Source organism: Halichoerus grypus, chromosome 2, assembly GCF_964656455.1.
Source record: "Halichoerus grypus chromosome 2, mHalGry1.hap1.1, whole genome shotgun sequence".
Lineage (NCBI taxonomy): Eukaryota > Metazoa > Chordata > Mammalia > Carnivora > Phocidae > Halichoerus > Halichoerus grypus.
The window spans coordinates 79,869,669-79,885,928 of record NC_135713.1 but is presented as its reverse complement, the minus strand read 5'-3'; the positions used below and the strand labels follow the sequence as shown (position 1 = coordinate 79,885,928).

The window sequence follows — 16,260 nt, the reverse complement described above, 5'->3', positions numbered from 1 at the left end:
GTTTACCAGCCCTCTCACAACAACAGTCTCATTTGATCCTCAAAACTGATTTTCAGAGGTAGGTGGAAGAGTTAGCACTGCTTCTTTTTCCCAGCAAGTGTGTTACTTTTGATATCCAGCAGGATTCACTAGAGACAATAGGATCTAAAGCATCTTCCAGAAAGATTTAGTTTTCAGGAGTCAGAATAAGTACTCTATAAAAAATTGTTTTGAAACTGTCAAAGCCTTACTTAAAAGAAAAATCTTTAAAAACAAAGGAAAAATGTCATGCTTTGTGCTTCTGCGGATGCAGTCCTCAGTTGAGGGACATAATGTTGCTTTAGGTTGAAAATTAAATTTAGTTGCCACTTGATAAATATCTTTGGAGTGAGGACGATTTTCCTTGAGGTATTTGAAATTTTAAAGGAGCAATAGGACTGAGGTAAAATTGGATTTTGGGCTTTTATTTCTGGAGCTCATCCTTGCAAAATATTTTTATATAAATTGGAAATTAACCAGTAAAATAGTTTACAAAGAGGAGAAAATGGAGCCTTTTATTACTGAAAAGAAATATTCTGAATCCAGAGTGGAATTCTGAGTATCTCTGATGTCTTGTCAGCCCCTTTACTATAGGAAGACAAAGAAACAAAATTCTCAAAAATATGTCTCACACTTTACAGTTAATAAAATACAGCAACAGGTGTGAAATTATTTCGTCTTTGCAAGCAATCCTGTGAGGCCAAAAAGGTTTTCTCAAGCAAGCTCCCAGTTATTCTTCATTTCACAGGTCAAGGGATTTCCTGAGTAACTAAGATCCACAGGTTATCGAAAGACTCGTTTTAGCTATCTACGTGACCTCTTTCCTCATCAAAACCATTTTGAGAGAGAGGTGAGAAATAGAAATAGTACACTATGTGTGTTTGCTCTCTTTCCTTCTCTCTCTCCATGCATTTCCCACACCCCTTCTTGAAGTGTAAAGAATATAGCCAAAGAATGGGGACCACAGCAAGGAAGGAAGGGAAACAAGGTGTCTCAATTACCTAACCAGGTAATTACCAGCTGGCTGTACAATGTCGTAAATGACTAAGTCCATATTCGAAACAGAGCAGACTGTAAAGACTTCATTTCACAACATTTTGTCGGTCTGAGTTTTAATTCATAACAACAGTTTGTGTGGCCATTATAATCCATATTTAAGAATCTGAAACTACGGAAAGCGTCATAACACATGTTTCTGTCTTGAAGTAGATGCATTCTATTCTTTCTGTTGACATGTAGTAATTCACGTACAGTATAAGGAAAAATTCTCAAGCAGAATTCCTAACCAACCAGAATAGCTCCCTTTCTGCCCAGACCAAAAAAAAGGTAGAGTTTGATACAGATTTGGTATCAGAATATTCTATTTATAATAGTTTGGATTTTTTTTTAATTTTTTATTGTTATGTTAATCCCCATACATTACATCATTAGTTTTAGATATAGTGTTCCATGATTCATTGTTATAATAGTTTGGATTTTAATCTTTTGGGATATGTGCCTTTTCACTATGCAAGTTCCCAAAGGCTCTCACAGTGCTAAGTCATTTTCCCTAAAGTTCTTTATTTTCTCAATTTGGAATACTGCCTTCAAAGATGTGTGGAAATTGGACTAACTTTATTTATTTATTTAAGATTTTATTTATTTATTTGAGAGAGAGCACGAGCAGGGGTGGGGGATGAACAGAGGGAGAGGGAGAACCAGGCTCCCCACTGAGCAGGGAGCCCAAGGATTCAGGACTCAATCCCAGAACCCCGGGATCATGACCTGACCTGAAGACAGACACTTAACCAACTGAGCCACCCAGGCGCCCCTGGAATTTGGACTAATTTTAATTTCCCCTTCAAAGAAGAGGAAAACTACATGCATTCCATTAGCTCATTGACCTCCTGACCTTTGTGGAAACAAATTATTCAATATATACCTAACAAAAAGTAATTTCTACATCGTAGTTAGAATTAAGCAGTTTTGTAATGAGTGTAATTTTGAATAGAAATGAAACAATCTATAAGCATGACAGTGGGTCGAACAAGAAGAAAGTAGTCTAATGCCAACTGTCATTAAACATACAAAAACCCCTCGATTCATTAATATCTTACAAATTCACAGCTATTCACAGCTCAAAATCAAATTAACCTTTTCTACCTCAAAAGAATTCATAGGCTTTAAATATGAACGTCCAAAGTTATGTGACACCAGGTACCAGCATTAGTTCTGATTTGATGTCATTTCTTTAATCAATAAAAAACCAAGACAGCATTCCTGTCATTCACCCCAACCTCTCAGCAGCAAGCTTAAAGAATTTGAAAAAGACCTCTCATTCACTTTTCTATCCACAGATTTTTCTATCCATATAATTTAATTTATATATGAGTGTCTCCAAGAGCAACTGAGGAGGTGGGCTTGTGATAAACTCATACACATTTTAAAGCTAACACATCAGTCAGAAGTTTATGAATATGGTGGCCTTTCACTTATATAGGAGGCCAAATATGAAAGGGCGAAAGGCTCTCATTATTTTTCAACTTCAAACTTCCTAATAATTATTAATACCACTTTTTATTTCAGTGGAGAAATACAGTTGTCAAGCTATGGTTATTTAGAGTAAGATCGAAGCATAATCATATGAATTTTATGCATGTTTCACCTTTAACCAAGATCAGAAAATAGCAAAAAGGGAAAAAAAAAAAAAAGAGACTGGTACTACTTAATCCTTAAAAAAAAAAAAAGAAAAAGAAAAACTAAAATGATATAAAACTACTAAAATATTTCCGCCTCTCAAGTATTGCATTTTTTATAAAAAAAAAACTATTACAAAGGAGCTATTAATCTATTAAATTAGGTATCTCGCAAATGGATTGTACTGTAAGTTTAAATGACTTGTGTTAGAATCTCAAATGCCACCTTCAATACTTGTGAGAAGGCATTTTCTGAAGCATAATCAGATACGAAAACTGCCACGTTCATTCCAGGCTGTCCCGATGCAATGAATAAACCAAAATATGGAACTCACCTTATCGTAAACAAATGGCAAATTGCAGGCACTTTTGAGCTTGCAGGTGTCTAGCATCGTTGATTAGAAATAAACAGAACATCTTTCATTCCAGTGAGACAACTGCATATTCAGACTTGGCTCTCTTTCCCAAATCCTCAGGAGAGAGGCTGCTCACCCCCAAGGGCCAATAACAGCCTCTCCACAGAGAGCACTCACTGCTCTGAACTGCAGCCCCTCGGAACGAAAGTAAGAGGAACCCGTGATGCTTAAATACCGTGGCTTCACATTCACAGGATATGACTCAACTCTCTCTCAAACCAGTAAGGGTAGAGTTTCTCCTCACAAAACTGTCAGATTACATAACAACCATCACATTTGGGGTCCGAAACTGTTTGCAAACTATAAAATGTAAACATTTCGGCTTGTAAATCAAACGTGCATTTTTAAAGTAATTAACCTCTTCCCCGTGGCACAAGCCACAAATGGGAATGAGAATAACCTGGCACAAAGAAAACTCTTCTGCTTGCTCTCTGCAGGGAATTAATGTAACGTTATTAAATGTGTGTGAACTTGCTAGCATCGCCCTGACAGAGAGACAACAAAGAGGCGCATGAAAGTCGCCAACATTCCCATCAGTTCAAAAACAACGTGTAGAACAAAGCTCTATTTTAATATGCAAGAAATGGCAGTTCTATACAACACAACAGAATCTTCTTCACGAAGCAGCGAATGGAAAGAGGTCTTTGTGGTTCACTGTTGCTGATTCCCACAGAAATCCTGTCCCACGCTGTCATTACCTGTGAAGCTTGCTCTGCCTACCTTTCCAACCCAGAGCCCTCCTTTATCTGTTTTGTGAACATTTCTAAAGGAACATGACTAATGACACAACTCCTTTAGTAAATGGCAATTTTCTGTGCTTTCTCTACCACCCACTACCTCTTAACTCTGAGCTGTGTTAGGCTTGATCACACATTGAATTATTATATTTATACACCTCAGTCAATGAATATTATAGATTTAGATCCTCGAAGAAAAATCTACTACATAAATTCAATTGCCATTGGCATGATCAAGGACAAAAAGATGAAAAAGCACATGTCATTTACAGCAAATTGAAACCACATAGGGTAGGACTGTGCAATAGACACATAAGATAAGCCACATATGTCATTTTAAACTCTTAGTGGTCATGTTAAAAAAGTAAAGAGAAATACGTAAAATTAATTTTAATATTGCTTACCCCAACGTATCTGCAATATTACAATTTCATCACATAATCAACATAAAAATTATTATTTTACAATTTTTGAACTGATCTTAGAGATCCAATGTGCCTTTTACATTTATAGCACATTTTAATTCAAACTAAGGACCATCGATGCTCAATAGCCACACGTGGCTAGTGGCTACTGTAGCTGGCAGCATAGGTCTAGAGTTTGGGGTTCACTCTTCATCCTCAACTTGCGGTGCAAACATTCTTTCTTCAGAGAGATCTTCCCTTACCACCTTAGCTGAGATAACCTTCCCTAATTACTTTCCATTTCATGATGCTTTTTATTTCCCTCATAGTTCACCACAGCCTGGAATTTTCTCCTTTATTCATTCGTTTACTTTTTTATAGTCTGTGGTCCCTAACCATATTATAAGAAACCTGAGGGCAGAGACCTTGTAGTCAATATTTTATCTCCAATCTCTGGCATGGTGATGAGTACATAGTAGAATTTAATAAACATTGTCCGGGGTGCCTGGGTGGCTCAGTCGTTAAGCGTCTGCCTTTGGCTCAGGTCATGATCCCAGGGCCCTGGGGTCGAGCCCCGCATCAGGCCCCCTGCTCTGCGGGAAGCCTGTTCTCCCTCTCCCACTCCCCCTGCTTGTGTTCCTGCTCTCGCTGTGTCTCTCTCTGTCAGATAAATAAAATCTTTAAAATAATAATAATAAACATGGTTTAATAAATAAATTAAATATAGAATTTAGGCTACAGTTTGACAAACAATACAATATTTAAAAAGTGTTCTAAGACAAGGTATTTATTGGGACGCCTGGGTGATTCAGTCGGTTAAGAGTCTGCTTTGGGCTCAGGTCCCTTGCTCAGTGAGGAGCCTGCTTCTCCCTCTGCCTGCTGCTCCCCCTGCTTGTGCTCTCTTTCTCTCTCTCTCTCATTCTGATAAGAAAGAAAGAAAGAAAGAAAGAAAGAAAGAAAGAAAGAAAGAAAGAAAGAAAGAAAGAAAGAAAAAGGAAGAGAGAAAGATCTTAAAAAAAAGACAAGGTATTTATCATAGAAAAGATATCACTGAACTTTTAGCAAATATATTGAATAACACTTCCTGAGTTGGAAAAATTACGTCTTTTTCATAATGTTAATGATCTTCAACCTATAACGTGCTTTATTTTCATATACAATAGTATAAGCAACGTGCTTGTTTCATTATACTAGCTAAGATTTGGAAAGATACTTATAAGAATACTTTGGTCCTTATAAGATAAACCGGGATACCATTAGGATGTCTATTCATCTCCTACTCACAGAAACATAAAATATTATCTATAAGACATTTGTAGGAGACACCGATATATTTGTCTGACTGGCACATATGTCTCCTCCTTCTGGTATCATCATCCTGATTTTTATTTGGCAAGTCACCCATCTGTCCCCTCATGCTGACCTGGCCCCAGAAGTGGGCATGTGACCCAGGCCTGACCAACCAGTGTATACAATCTACAGAACTTCAGTGGTAGGGTCGAGGATGGGCACACCACCCTAGCTGGCCCACTGACAGTCAACACTCTACTTTTGCTGATAACGTGAAAGAGGTTGTGAAGTTTATAGAATGTAAGCCTAGAACTGTTGGTTGACATATGTGCTACCACCTGGGGTGAGTTGTCTAAAAATGAAGCCAATCAAGAGAAAAACAAAGTCAAAGATGTGAAAGGCAGATTCCTGATGCTATCGTAGCTCCTAGATCTGGCCACGCTATTAGGTCACACCCTCTCTCTGTTACAACAATGGATATACTAGAATATTCACTGCAGAATTGTTTGCAATGTGAAAAAAATGGAAACTGTGCAATGGGTCATGAACAGCAGAAGCACAGTTTAAAAGTTCCCGTCCCTGCTTTCCCAATATCCAAAGCTGACTGCTCTTAATTTTGTGATTTCTTCATTTTCCAAGAATATATGAACATATATGTGATATAGGCACACACTTTTTACACCACAAAAAGGAATATGCTTTCCATATTACTCTACAACATTCTTCTCTCTGAACATAACTTCTCTTTTCATGGTAAGATACACACGTGTTTACATATATGTTTATTTGTCTGTTTATTTTTTATCATATTAACAATTTTATTTATTTTTAATTTAAAGTATAGTTGACATATAATATATTGGTTTCAATATTGATTTCAGGTGTGCAACACACACAGTGATTTGATAACTCTATATCACTCAGTACTCACCATGATAATGTTACTGCCACTATACAATGTTACTACAATATTATTGACTATATTCCCCACTCTGTACTTTTCATCTTCATGACTTATTTATTTTATAACTAGAAATCTGTACCTCTTAATCCCTTTTGCCTATTTTGTCCATCCCCCACGCCCACCCTCTGGTAACCACCTGTTTATTCTCTATATTTATGAGTCTGTTTCCACATTTTTTGTTATTATTGTGTGTTTGCTTATTTGTTTGTTTTTTAGATTCCACATATAAGTAAAATTATATAGTAGTTGTCTCTGTCTGACTTACTTCACTTAGCATAATACCCTTAGTCTATATTGTCACAAATGGCAAGATTTCAGTCTTTTTATGGTTGAGTAATACTTTGTTATATATAAATACACACACACACACACACACACACACACACACACACCACATCCCCTTTATCCATTCATCTATCAATGGACACTTAGGTTGCTTCCATATCTTGGGTATTGTAAATAACGCTGCAATAAACATAGGAGTGTATAAATCTTTTTGAATTAGTGTTTCTGTTTTCTTCAGGTAAATACCCAGAAGTCAAATTACTAGATCATATGATATTTTCATTTTTAAGTTTTTGAGGAACTTCCATACTATTTTTTATAGTAGTTGCACCAATTTACTTTCCCACCAACAATGTGTGAGGGCTCCCTTTTCTCCACATCCTCGCCAACACTTGTTATTTCTAGATACCTCCTACTTTAAACTAAGCTTTCTATTCAACTTAAAATGGAACTTTCAGATCCATAAATTATAGACTTTTATTAAGAATAATACTTAGGAATTGATTTGGTAAAAATAACACCCTCTGACTCATACTGTAAATGTGAGGGGAACTTTTCTATTTAAATAATGAGAAAAGACCTTCATTGGTTCCTATACCAATTAAACAATCCAATTTAGGCCTTCTGAGCCAGGGTCTAAAAAGTTAGCTCCATCCTCAATTTAGTAGTCTCTTTAAGTCCTGGATCTGTTTTTTTCCCTTACAAGTCTCTGCTGTTTGATTTAGTTCATAAACTCTTTCCAGGGACCATCATCTTGGAGGAGGACAGAACATGCTACTTAACCAGTTCATAAAATGGCACTGAACAAAAAGGAAAAATACCTATAATCTTTTCTTTCTTTCAGCTATCTATTCTCTCAAACAGTCCAACCTTCTTTGCTTAATACAATTTATATAATCTGATAAGCAAACACAGTTAACTCCACTAGCAATATGCCTCCCTAGTCTTACATCTTATAAAATTCTCAACACAGCCCCCCTCAAACTGGGCTTCTTTGAAATTATATTTATCACTGCCACCCTACCCCGTGCTTCCTGTTCCTTTGCTCCTTCCCCACCACAGACCTCCTTTCTTTAGTGCCTCCTTCCTTAAGTAAGTAAACAATTGAGTAAACAATTCTCAACTTGAGAAATGGCTTTAGGGCAAATAATAATCCAGAGCTGAATTATAAAATCCTTCGTTAGGAGTTCAGAAGAATCTAAGGCAGTGGCTCCTAGAACTTTTTAGATACACAAAGGCCCTCTAAGCATCTTAAGAGTATGCTTTACAAATCCTCTCCATTAAACAACTGGGCTTCTATGAATCATAAGAATGTCACCTTGAGGGATCTCATAGGGATTCTAAAGTAGAGAAAAAGTATACTTGCGTTTGTGGACTCACAGGAAACCCACAAAGTTTTTAAGAGAATTGTTCTGGAGTAGGAACCACCAAATTGGATTTAAAAACTGGAGACAGTACAGAGTGAAAAGTGGACTTTGAACCCCCAGCACTACAGACAGTACACAGGCCGAGAGAGGAGGCTATTTGGCTGCAAATAAAGCTTTTTTTTGTCCTTAGTGGACTATAAAGGCTGACTCAGAGGGCAGAGCCAAGAACCTATAGGGTGAAAGCAAGAGCCAGAAAGGACAATTCCCAGGAGCAGGACTACACCCTAATGAAGAAACTGGCAGCATGAGCCTGGATGGATTTCTTGATTGCGGTGGGCCAGTGATTGCTCTATGCCTCCTGCTCCCCGCCCCTGCCATTTTAAATGGGTGAGTCGACAGCAGTTTACCTATGTGTGTCTTGTCACTGAAAGTTGGGTTTTGTGGGGAGCGGGGGAGATGGTGGTTAAAGGATACAGTCTCAGTTATGCAGGGTGAATAAGTTCTGGGGATCTAATGTATAGCATGGTGACTATAGTTAATACTATGTTGTATACCTGGAATCTGCTAAGCGAGGATATCCTAAATGTTCTCACCACATACAAAAAGTGGTAACGGTGAGGTGACAGATATGTTAATTAGGTTGGTTGTGGTAATCATTTCACAATGTATACCTGTATCAAAGTACCATATTGGCCACCATGAATATATATAATTTCTATTTGTCAATTATACCTCAATAAAACTAGGGGAAAAAAATCTTTCCTATTCCACATGCTATTCTTGCAATGCGACCGACATTCCTTTCATCAAGAGATGATGGGAGGTTCCTTCTCCTTGAACAGAATTATGACTATAGCAGAAATGATGTTATGTGACTTCTGGAGATAGGCCATAAAACCTGGCTCACAATCCTGCTGGGTCCCTGGAGGGCTTGCTCTTAGAATCCAGCCACCATACCGTAAGAAAGCCCAAGCAGCCCATGGAGAGGCTCACATGGAGAAAAACTAGGCCTATACCCCCAGTTAAGCTCCTTGCCAATGGGCAGCACCAACTTTGAATAAACCATCTTGAAAAGTGGAACTTCTAGGCCCCAACTGAGTGATGTTGCAGGGAGCAGAAACAATTTGATCTTGCCAAGTCCTGCCCAAATTGCATATTGATAAACAATATAAATGACTGATGCTGTCTTAAGCCACTAACCTTGGGTCGGTCTGTTATGCAGCAATATATAACTGAAGTACCTTCTTACTGCTTTCCTTGCATGCGCCTTCTATTTCTCCTCATTGCCCATGAATGTTCTAGAAGATAAAGCTGATCAAGTTATGTCCTAGAATCCCCCCCACCTTTATTTTTATTTTTATTTTTTTTGCCATTAGGATCTCTGCCACTAAACTGTAATTACTCCAAGGTCATGAATGATTGCTTAACTTTATAGTAGCATTAAACATTTACTGAATAGGGTGCCTGGGTGGCTCAGTTGGTTAAGTGTCTGCCTTCGGCTCAGGTCATGATCCCAGAGTCCTGGGATCAAGTCCTGCATGGGACTCTCCCTGCTTATCGGGGAGCCTGCTTCTCTCTTTGCCCCTTCCCTCAGCCCCCCGCTAATTCTCATTCTCCCTCTCTCTCTCTCAAAAATAGATAAATAAAAATACTTAAAAGACACACACACACAAAACATTTATTGAATAAATCAATTATCAAAATGTTTTGTTCCTGGGGCGCCTGGGTGGCTCAGTCGTTAAGCGTCTGCCTTCGGCTCAGGTCATGATCTCGGGGTCCTGGGATCGAGCCCCGCATCGGGCTCCCTGCTCCGCAGGAAGCCTGCTTCTCCCTCTCCTGCTCCCCCTGCTTGTGTTCCCTCTCTCGCTGTGTCTCTCTGTCAAATAAATAAATAAAATCTTTAAAAAAAAAAAAAAAAAATGTTTTGTTCCTGTAACTTAAATAGGATCTAAACTGGAGTCTTGACTTGTAACATATAAATTTTGTGAAACTGAATTACCAAATTAACAATACTGCTGATTTCCCTTTAATGAGCGTAAGGGGAAAAAATTTAAAGAATTCACTTTCAAATGTTAAAATAGTATGTACTTATAAATCGAGAGACATCCTTGATGAAAACATCTTATGACAAAGAAAATATGGTGTGAAAAATTGACACATATTTCTTTATAAGCAGAAGATGGACTGTTTTGCCTAAACCTTAATAATCTGATTTGGTTAAGTCCAAAAACAGTTCTGCTTTATCACATAAAAGTACAAAATTATAAGCTGCTCTTAGGATCCCAAATATAATATTTATTCTTACCATTTCTGAGAATTTCCAAATTTTCTGTTAACATAAAATACTATATATTTTCTTCTGAATATTCCTTTATTCCATCTGTTAGTACGCAACTACTCCCAAATTCCCTCTGTAACAAATTCTTGGTATTTGTACTTTTCTCTTTTTCTTTTTGCTTCTTAGTGATTACTTCTTCCCAAGGCAAACTGTTTTTTATTGTTCATGTTAAATTTTTATAAAACCCACTTCCTCCGAGGAGTTTAAGGTGCTTGGCATACAGAGGATTTTTTTTTTTTTTTGTATTTTGTTTGTTTTAATGAACATCTTCCAAACCTTGAAACAGCAAAGAAAAACAACAGCAAAGTTAGGGGAAAAGATCACAGAGCAGGGGACTGAGCAGCAAGGTCCAAAGTGAATAGGAATTGGTTTATTTGTAGAATAGTGAGATCTCAGGGAATTGTGAAAATAATTAGGTTCAAACCACAGTCAACTTTATAGTACTACCCTTGGGAAAAGAAGGTGTCCCGAATTCTCATTTTTAAGTTGACTGCAGGATTCCTAGTTCCAGGCTACCCTCTTTTAGCCTGTGTCTTCTATTTGTGTCAAGACAACTGATTAGAAATTGAGTAGTAGTCCCTGCTCTTTGTAAATTATGCTGGATTTGGACAAAAGTAAATGCAGAAGCAGCCTGAAGTCAACGACTTTCTCTTCATTTACATTTATTGAAGAAATTAATTGATATATGACTTGGGGAGGTGACAGTGCATTTGAAATAAAAGGAGGCACGGGAAACAGTGAAGAGACTTCCGTGGGTTTCCAAGAGGAAGGTTGGCAGGTCACATCTGTGAAAGTGGGACCTCAGACACTTTTGAATGGGGACTGAGAGTTAGAACTAGGCTGCTTTAAAGATAGTGAAGAAAAGTGGTATTTATCACACACTGATTTTGTGGGCAAAGACTCCTTCAAAAGGGCCACATCTTCTGCAAAACAAATGTAAAACACTCAGTGGTCCATCTGGGCCACACAAGAACTATCCAGTATTTCCACTGTGGAGATTGTGATTTTCTAAGAGAAATGTTCAATAGGGAACAACAACAACAACAGCAACAGTTCGAAGTATTTCAGCAGCTTCTTTAAGAGGGTATTAATGACCGCATAAGAATTGGTAGGCAAAACACCAAAGAACTTTTCATCCTCTGGCAGGCATAAATGAAATTCTTAAGTGCATGTTCAGTTTGATACATTTATACATTTACAAAAGGAATAAACCTCTTACAACCAATATAGCTTCTGTTGGAAACTTCCAAGAGCAGTGATTATAGGCCACTCAGCTTCTGCTTTGCTGAGAGCCTTAAGAGTAGTAAGGAAAAGGAAGATAGAGAACACTTGTGAAGCAAGAAAAAAAAAAAAGCAAAAAAGGGAAAAGCAAAGAATTGTCTCAAAATCTGCTTGAGAAAATGGGTCTGCTTAAAAGAGTTTCCATAAATGGAAGAAGCTTTAATTCTTGCAGTATGCTGAAGCACAAAAGCTTTTAGTGTCTTACAGAGTTAGAGGAGATAAATGGAAGAAAAACTTCAGGAACAAAAACTAAATACCATAAAAGTCCTGAAATTTCTTTTCTTATCAAGGGCAAGATTTTAATTGTAAAGTCTTTTCATGAATACTGAATGGGGCAGAAAAAGAATCAGTTGAATCTTCAGAAAACTTCCCAACCCATCAATGAATATTAGTATCATTCTAAAATATATATTACATACAATATTGTTCTAAATAGCTCTAATAGGAGCCCCTGGTATGTAGTTTTGCATAATTCCATCATGGTTTTGCTTTTTCATGGTGTTCAAATGCATTATGCATTATAATTGTTCAAACACACATATGTGGTAGGACTTAGGGTCTTCTACTATGATGGGGAATCATTATTTTAAAGGTTTCTCTCTGATTATAGTGATAATCAATGTTTATTTTTACATATTAGGAAAATTCTAAAAAGTATAGATTTAAAAAACTGTCTATAATACCAACTCTTACAAATAATTGATGTTAACATATGTCCTTAACTTATGTCCTTAATAAGTATTTTTTGAGCACCTACTTTGTGCGAGGCCCTTGTCTTGGAATAAAGACACAGAATTTCCATCCTTCTAAATGAGAAAAGACAGAAAATAACCCTATAAACAAATAAATAATATTAAACACCAAAATATAATATAAGGAAAATAAATTAGGCTAATGTGATAGTGAGTAAATGACAGGTAGGAAGAGGGAAGAGCTTAAGCTAGCAGGAAAGGGTTGGTCACTTTGACAAGGTAACACTTGTGTGTTATGATGATCAGGAAGCAAGTGTGGCAAGATCCAGGGGAAGATTGTTTTGGGAACATGGACTGGCACAACCAAAGTCCCTGGGATAGAAACGATCTTCTGGTGTGGGAGAGACAGAAGGCTAGAGTATAGTGAAAGAGGGGCAGAGTTGAGGGAGAGAATATTGAAGAGCTGTGGGGGGGCCTCATCCTGTAGGGTCTTGGAAGCAATGGAAAGGAATGTGGACTTCATTTTGGTGTGATTTCCATCATGGGAGTCACATGATCTCTTTTAGAAAGAACTCTCCTACTGCTATGTGCAGGTTAGATCAAGGAGACAAAAGGGTAAACATGGGTATACCTGTCAGGAGGTTGTTGCAGAATCCAGGCGGCTTGGATGAAGGTGTAATAAGATTCAGGACGTGTTTTAGGTAAAGGGGATATAAATTGCTAATAGAATAGAGTATAAAGAAAAGAAAGGGATTAGAAAAAGGGGATCAAAGATGATTCCTAGGCTTTTGGTCTAAGCAATTCGTAAATTGGTTCTATTTACTGAGTAGTGAAATTTCATATATATAAAAGTGCTTTTATCACATAGTAAGAATACATTGTCAAAACTGTTCCCATTTTTGATTAGCTACTCAAAAGCTCAGAAACACAATTAGCTTTAAATTACAGTAATTGGTATTTGAGATTTCTAACATATTTTTGTTTATCCAACTAAATAATTTCTGATTTCATTGTTTATTTAGGGTCCTATTTTTGAGGTCAATGCTAGGTTTACTTTTTTTAATATAGTGTAATGTTATTTATTATAAATAAAAGTAAGTTTGTTCCTAATCAAAAACGTAACCCAGATCCTGACACTGAACAATATTTATACCCATTGGCCACTTTTATTTCTTCTTTTGTAATGGCTGACTTGGCTCCTGTGCCTTTTTTTAAAATGTGTGTATCTGTGGTTTTCCCCATTAATTTAAAAACCTACTTCTCTTAGATGTGGTATGCATACACAATGGAATATTACTCAGCTATCAAAATGAATGAAAGCTTGCCATTTGCAACGATGTGGTTGGACCTAAATTGTATTATGCAAGCAAAATAAGCCAGTCAGAGAAAGACCTATGATTTCACTCATATGTGGAATTTCAAAAACAAAACAGAGGAACATATAGAGGGAGGAAAAAAAAGAGAAAAAAGAGAGAGGGAGATAAACCATAAGAGACTCTTAAAAGGGGGCACCTGGGTGGCTCAGTTGGTTAAGCATCTGAATGTTGGTTTCTGCTCAGGTCATGATCTCAGGGTCATGAGATCCAGTCCTGTGATGGGCTCCATGCTCATTGTGGAGTCTGCTTGAGATACTCCCTCTCCCTCTTCCTCTGCCCCTCCGGTTGGTCTCTCTCTCTCAAATAAAATAAATAAAATCTTTTTTTTTTTTTTTTAAAGAGACTCTTAAAGATAGAGAACAAACTGAGGGGTGATGGAGGGAAGTGGGTGGGGGATGGGCTAGGTGGGGGATGGGCAATAAGGGGGCACTTCATAGGATGAGCACTGGGTGTTATATGTAAGTGATACATCACTGAATTCTACTCCTGAAATCAACATTGCACTGTATGTTAACTAGCTGGAATTTAAATAAAGTTCAAAAAAATAATAAAAATAAAAAACATACTTCTTTTTATATTAAGAATAATAACCCTCGGTCTGCATGCAATTTTGATTTGTCATTTACCTTTCCATTTTGTTTTTGGTGTTTTCTTATACAAGAAGTGTTTTATTTTTACACAGATTTATTACTATTTTCCTTCATGATTTTTTGTGACTATAATGCTATCCCAATATTTACTTTTTGTCCTTACCTTTTCAACCTATTTGAAACTAAGTCAGTCATTTATGAAATGGGTTTTCATGGGCTTGGGTCTTAGGGACATGATTGTCTGCTTTCATTAAATAACTGCATCATTCCTAGCACTTCCACTTTTGAGTGCTCTGTCTCACAGGAATTTCACCTCCAATTTACTCAACAGGTCATGGCACCTAGCACAAGTGATGTGGTCATTTTATCACTACATATCCCAGAAATAAAATCATCAAATAAATTTAAAACACCGGGCGCCTGGGTGGCTCCGTAGATGAAGCATCCCTTTGGCTCAGGTCATGACCCCAGGATTCTGGGATCAACCCCGGCAGTCAGGGCTCCCTGCTCTGTAGGGAGCCTGCTTCTCCCTCTCCCTCTGCCCCTCCCCACTGCTCGTGCTCTCTCGCACACGCACACACTCTCTCTCTCTCCCTCTCAAATAAATAAATAAAATCTTTTAAAAATAAATAAGTAAATAAATTTAAAACATCAAATCAATTCATTAGGGGTGAAAGCAAAACAAAACCAACCAAGAAATGAAAAAGAGCAAGAACTAAAATTCAACACACATAGAAACAAACTAATGGTTTATTAAATAGACCAAATGGCCACATAGGGCAAACATTTATTCCAAATATTTCCACTAAAAGGAACCAGGGATTCCTAAATGAGTGACTGACTCCAGGTATGAAGCAGGGAAAGGACAAGATAATTTGGGACATTTTATGCCAGAAAACAACAATGCCTCAGTGGTGAAAGATCATGCCATAAGAATAAAAGATCCAGCTTGAACAGGCTGAAAAGAATTCCCCCCAAAAGATGAGTCCATAGTGGTGTTTAAGAAAGAGAAAGGAGGTAAGAGAAAGCTCTCCTTTGCCACAGACTTTCAGCTAATTAACACAGATGGGGGACTTCTGGTTTCTGGTTTGGCATGTAAGGAGCTTGGAAGTCATGCCCTTCCAAGTAAAAAGCTGAACAAACTGAAAAATCAACAGCTCTTCTTATCTGGCAGAGAAGTGAGGTCACAGGGCCAAACACTGACTCAAAAACTAGAGAGATGGACAGACAAATAAAGAAAATCACAACCTATTAGACCAAACCCCATGAGCAGAAACCTCTGTGGGAACATGTAAGGATAGGAACACCTAAGCTGGAATTGATGAATTAATAGAGGCTCAGTGTGAACTAGTTTTAGAATTAAAAAATTTCAAGGGTGTCTAGTCATAGGGGGGCCACACAGTTTTGTGAGTTTTACCTCCAGTATTTTTTTACAGTGAATATTAAAGAAAAATCCCCACGTGCTTCCAGCAGGGGGAAGGGAAAAGGAACCATTTTGAAATAGGTCAGAGCACACGGTTCTTCTTAATGAGGCCTGCCCTCAGGGGCAACTAGTTAATCAGAGCCTAGGCAACCTGGAGAAAGGGAAATACCCAGCTCCAGACCACTCTAGCCATCCTGTCCACCTCAGGGGCTAGAGGAGGACTGAAAAGCACTTGAGAAGTTCAAAGTCTAGGGGCACAGACTCATTAGAAGATTGAAACTGCGGGGCACCTGGGTGGCTCCGTTGGTTAAGCATCTGTCTTCAGCTTAGGTCATGATCTCAGGGTCCTGGGATCAAGCCCTGCATTGGACTCTCTGCTCAGCAGGGAGCCTAGTTCTCCCTCT

The 16,260-nt window shown here is 37.7% G+C and overlaps 1 protein-coding gene across 13 annotated transcripts in view; it reads right to left on the bottom strand.

Annotated features, from left to right (window-relative positions):
* The window catches only part of MCTP1 (multiple C2 and transmembrane domain containing 1), a 506,871-nt gene that overhangs the window by 332,117 nt on the left and 158,494 nt on the right, over nucleotides 1-16,260 (bottom strand). The window contains exon 1 of one of the 13 annotated variants that reach the window (XM_078067055.1): nucleotides 3,029-3,270. The exons of the other annotated variants lie outside the window; for them this stretch is intronic. Coding sequence (XP_077923181.1) covers nucleotides 3,029-3,085 — 57 coding nt within the window. The 5' untranslated portion in view covers nucleotides 3,086-3,270. Of the gene's footprint in view, nucleotides 1-3,028; nucleotides 3,271-16,260 lie in introns of those variants that run through there. 13 annotated transcript variants of the gene reach the window in all.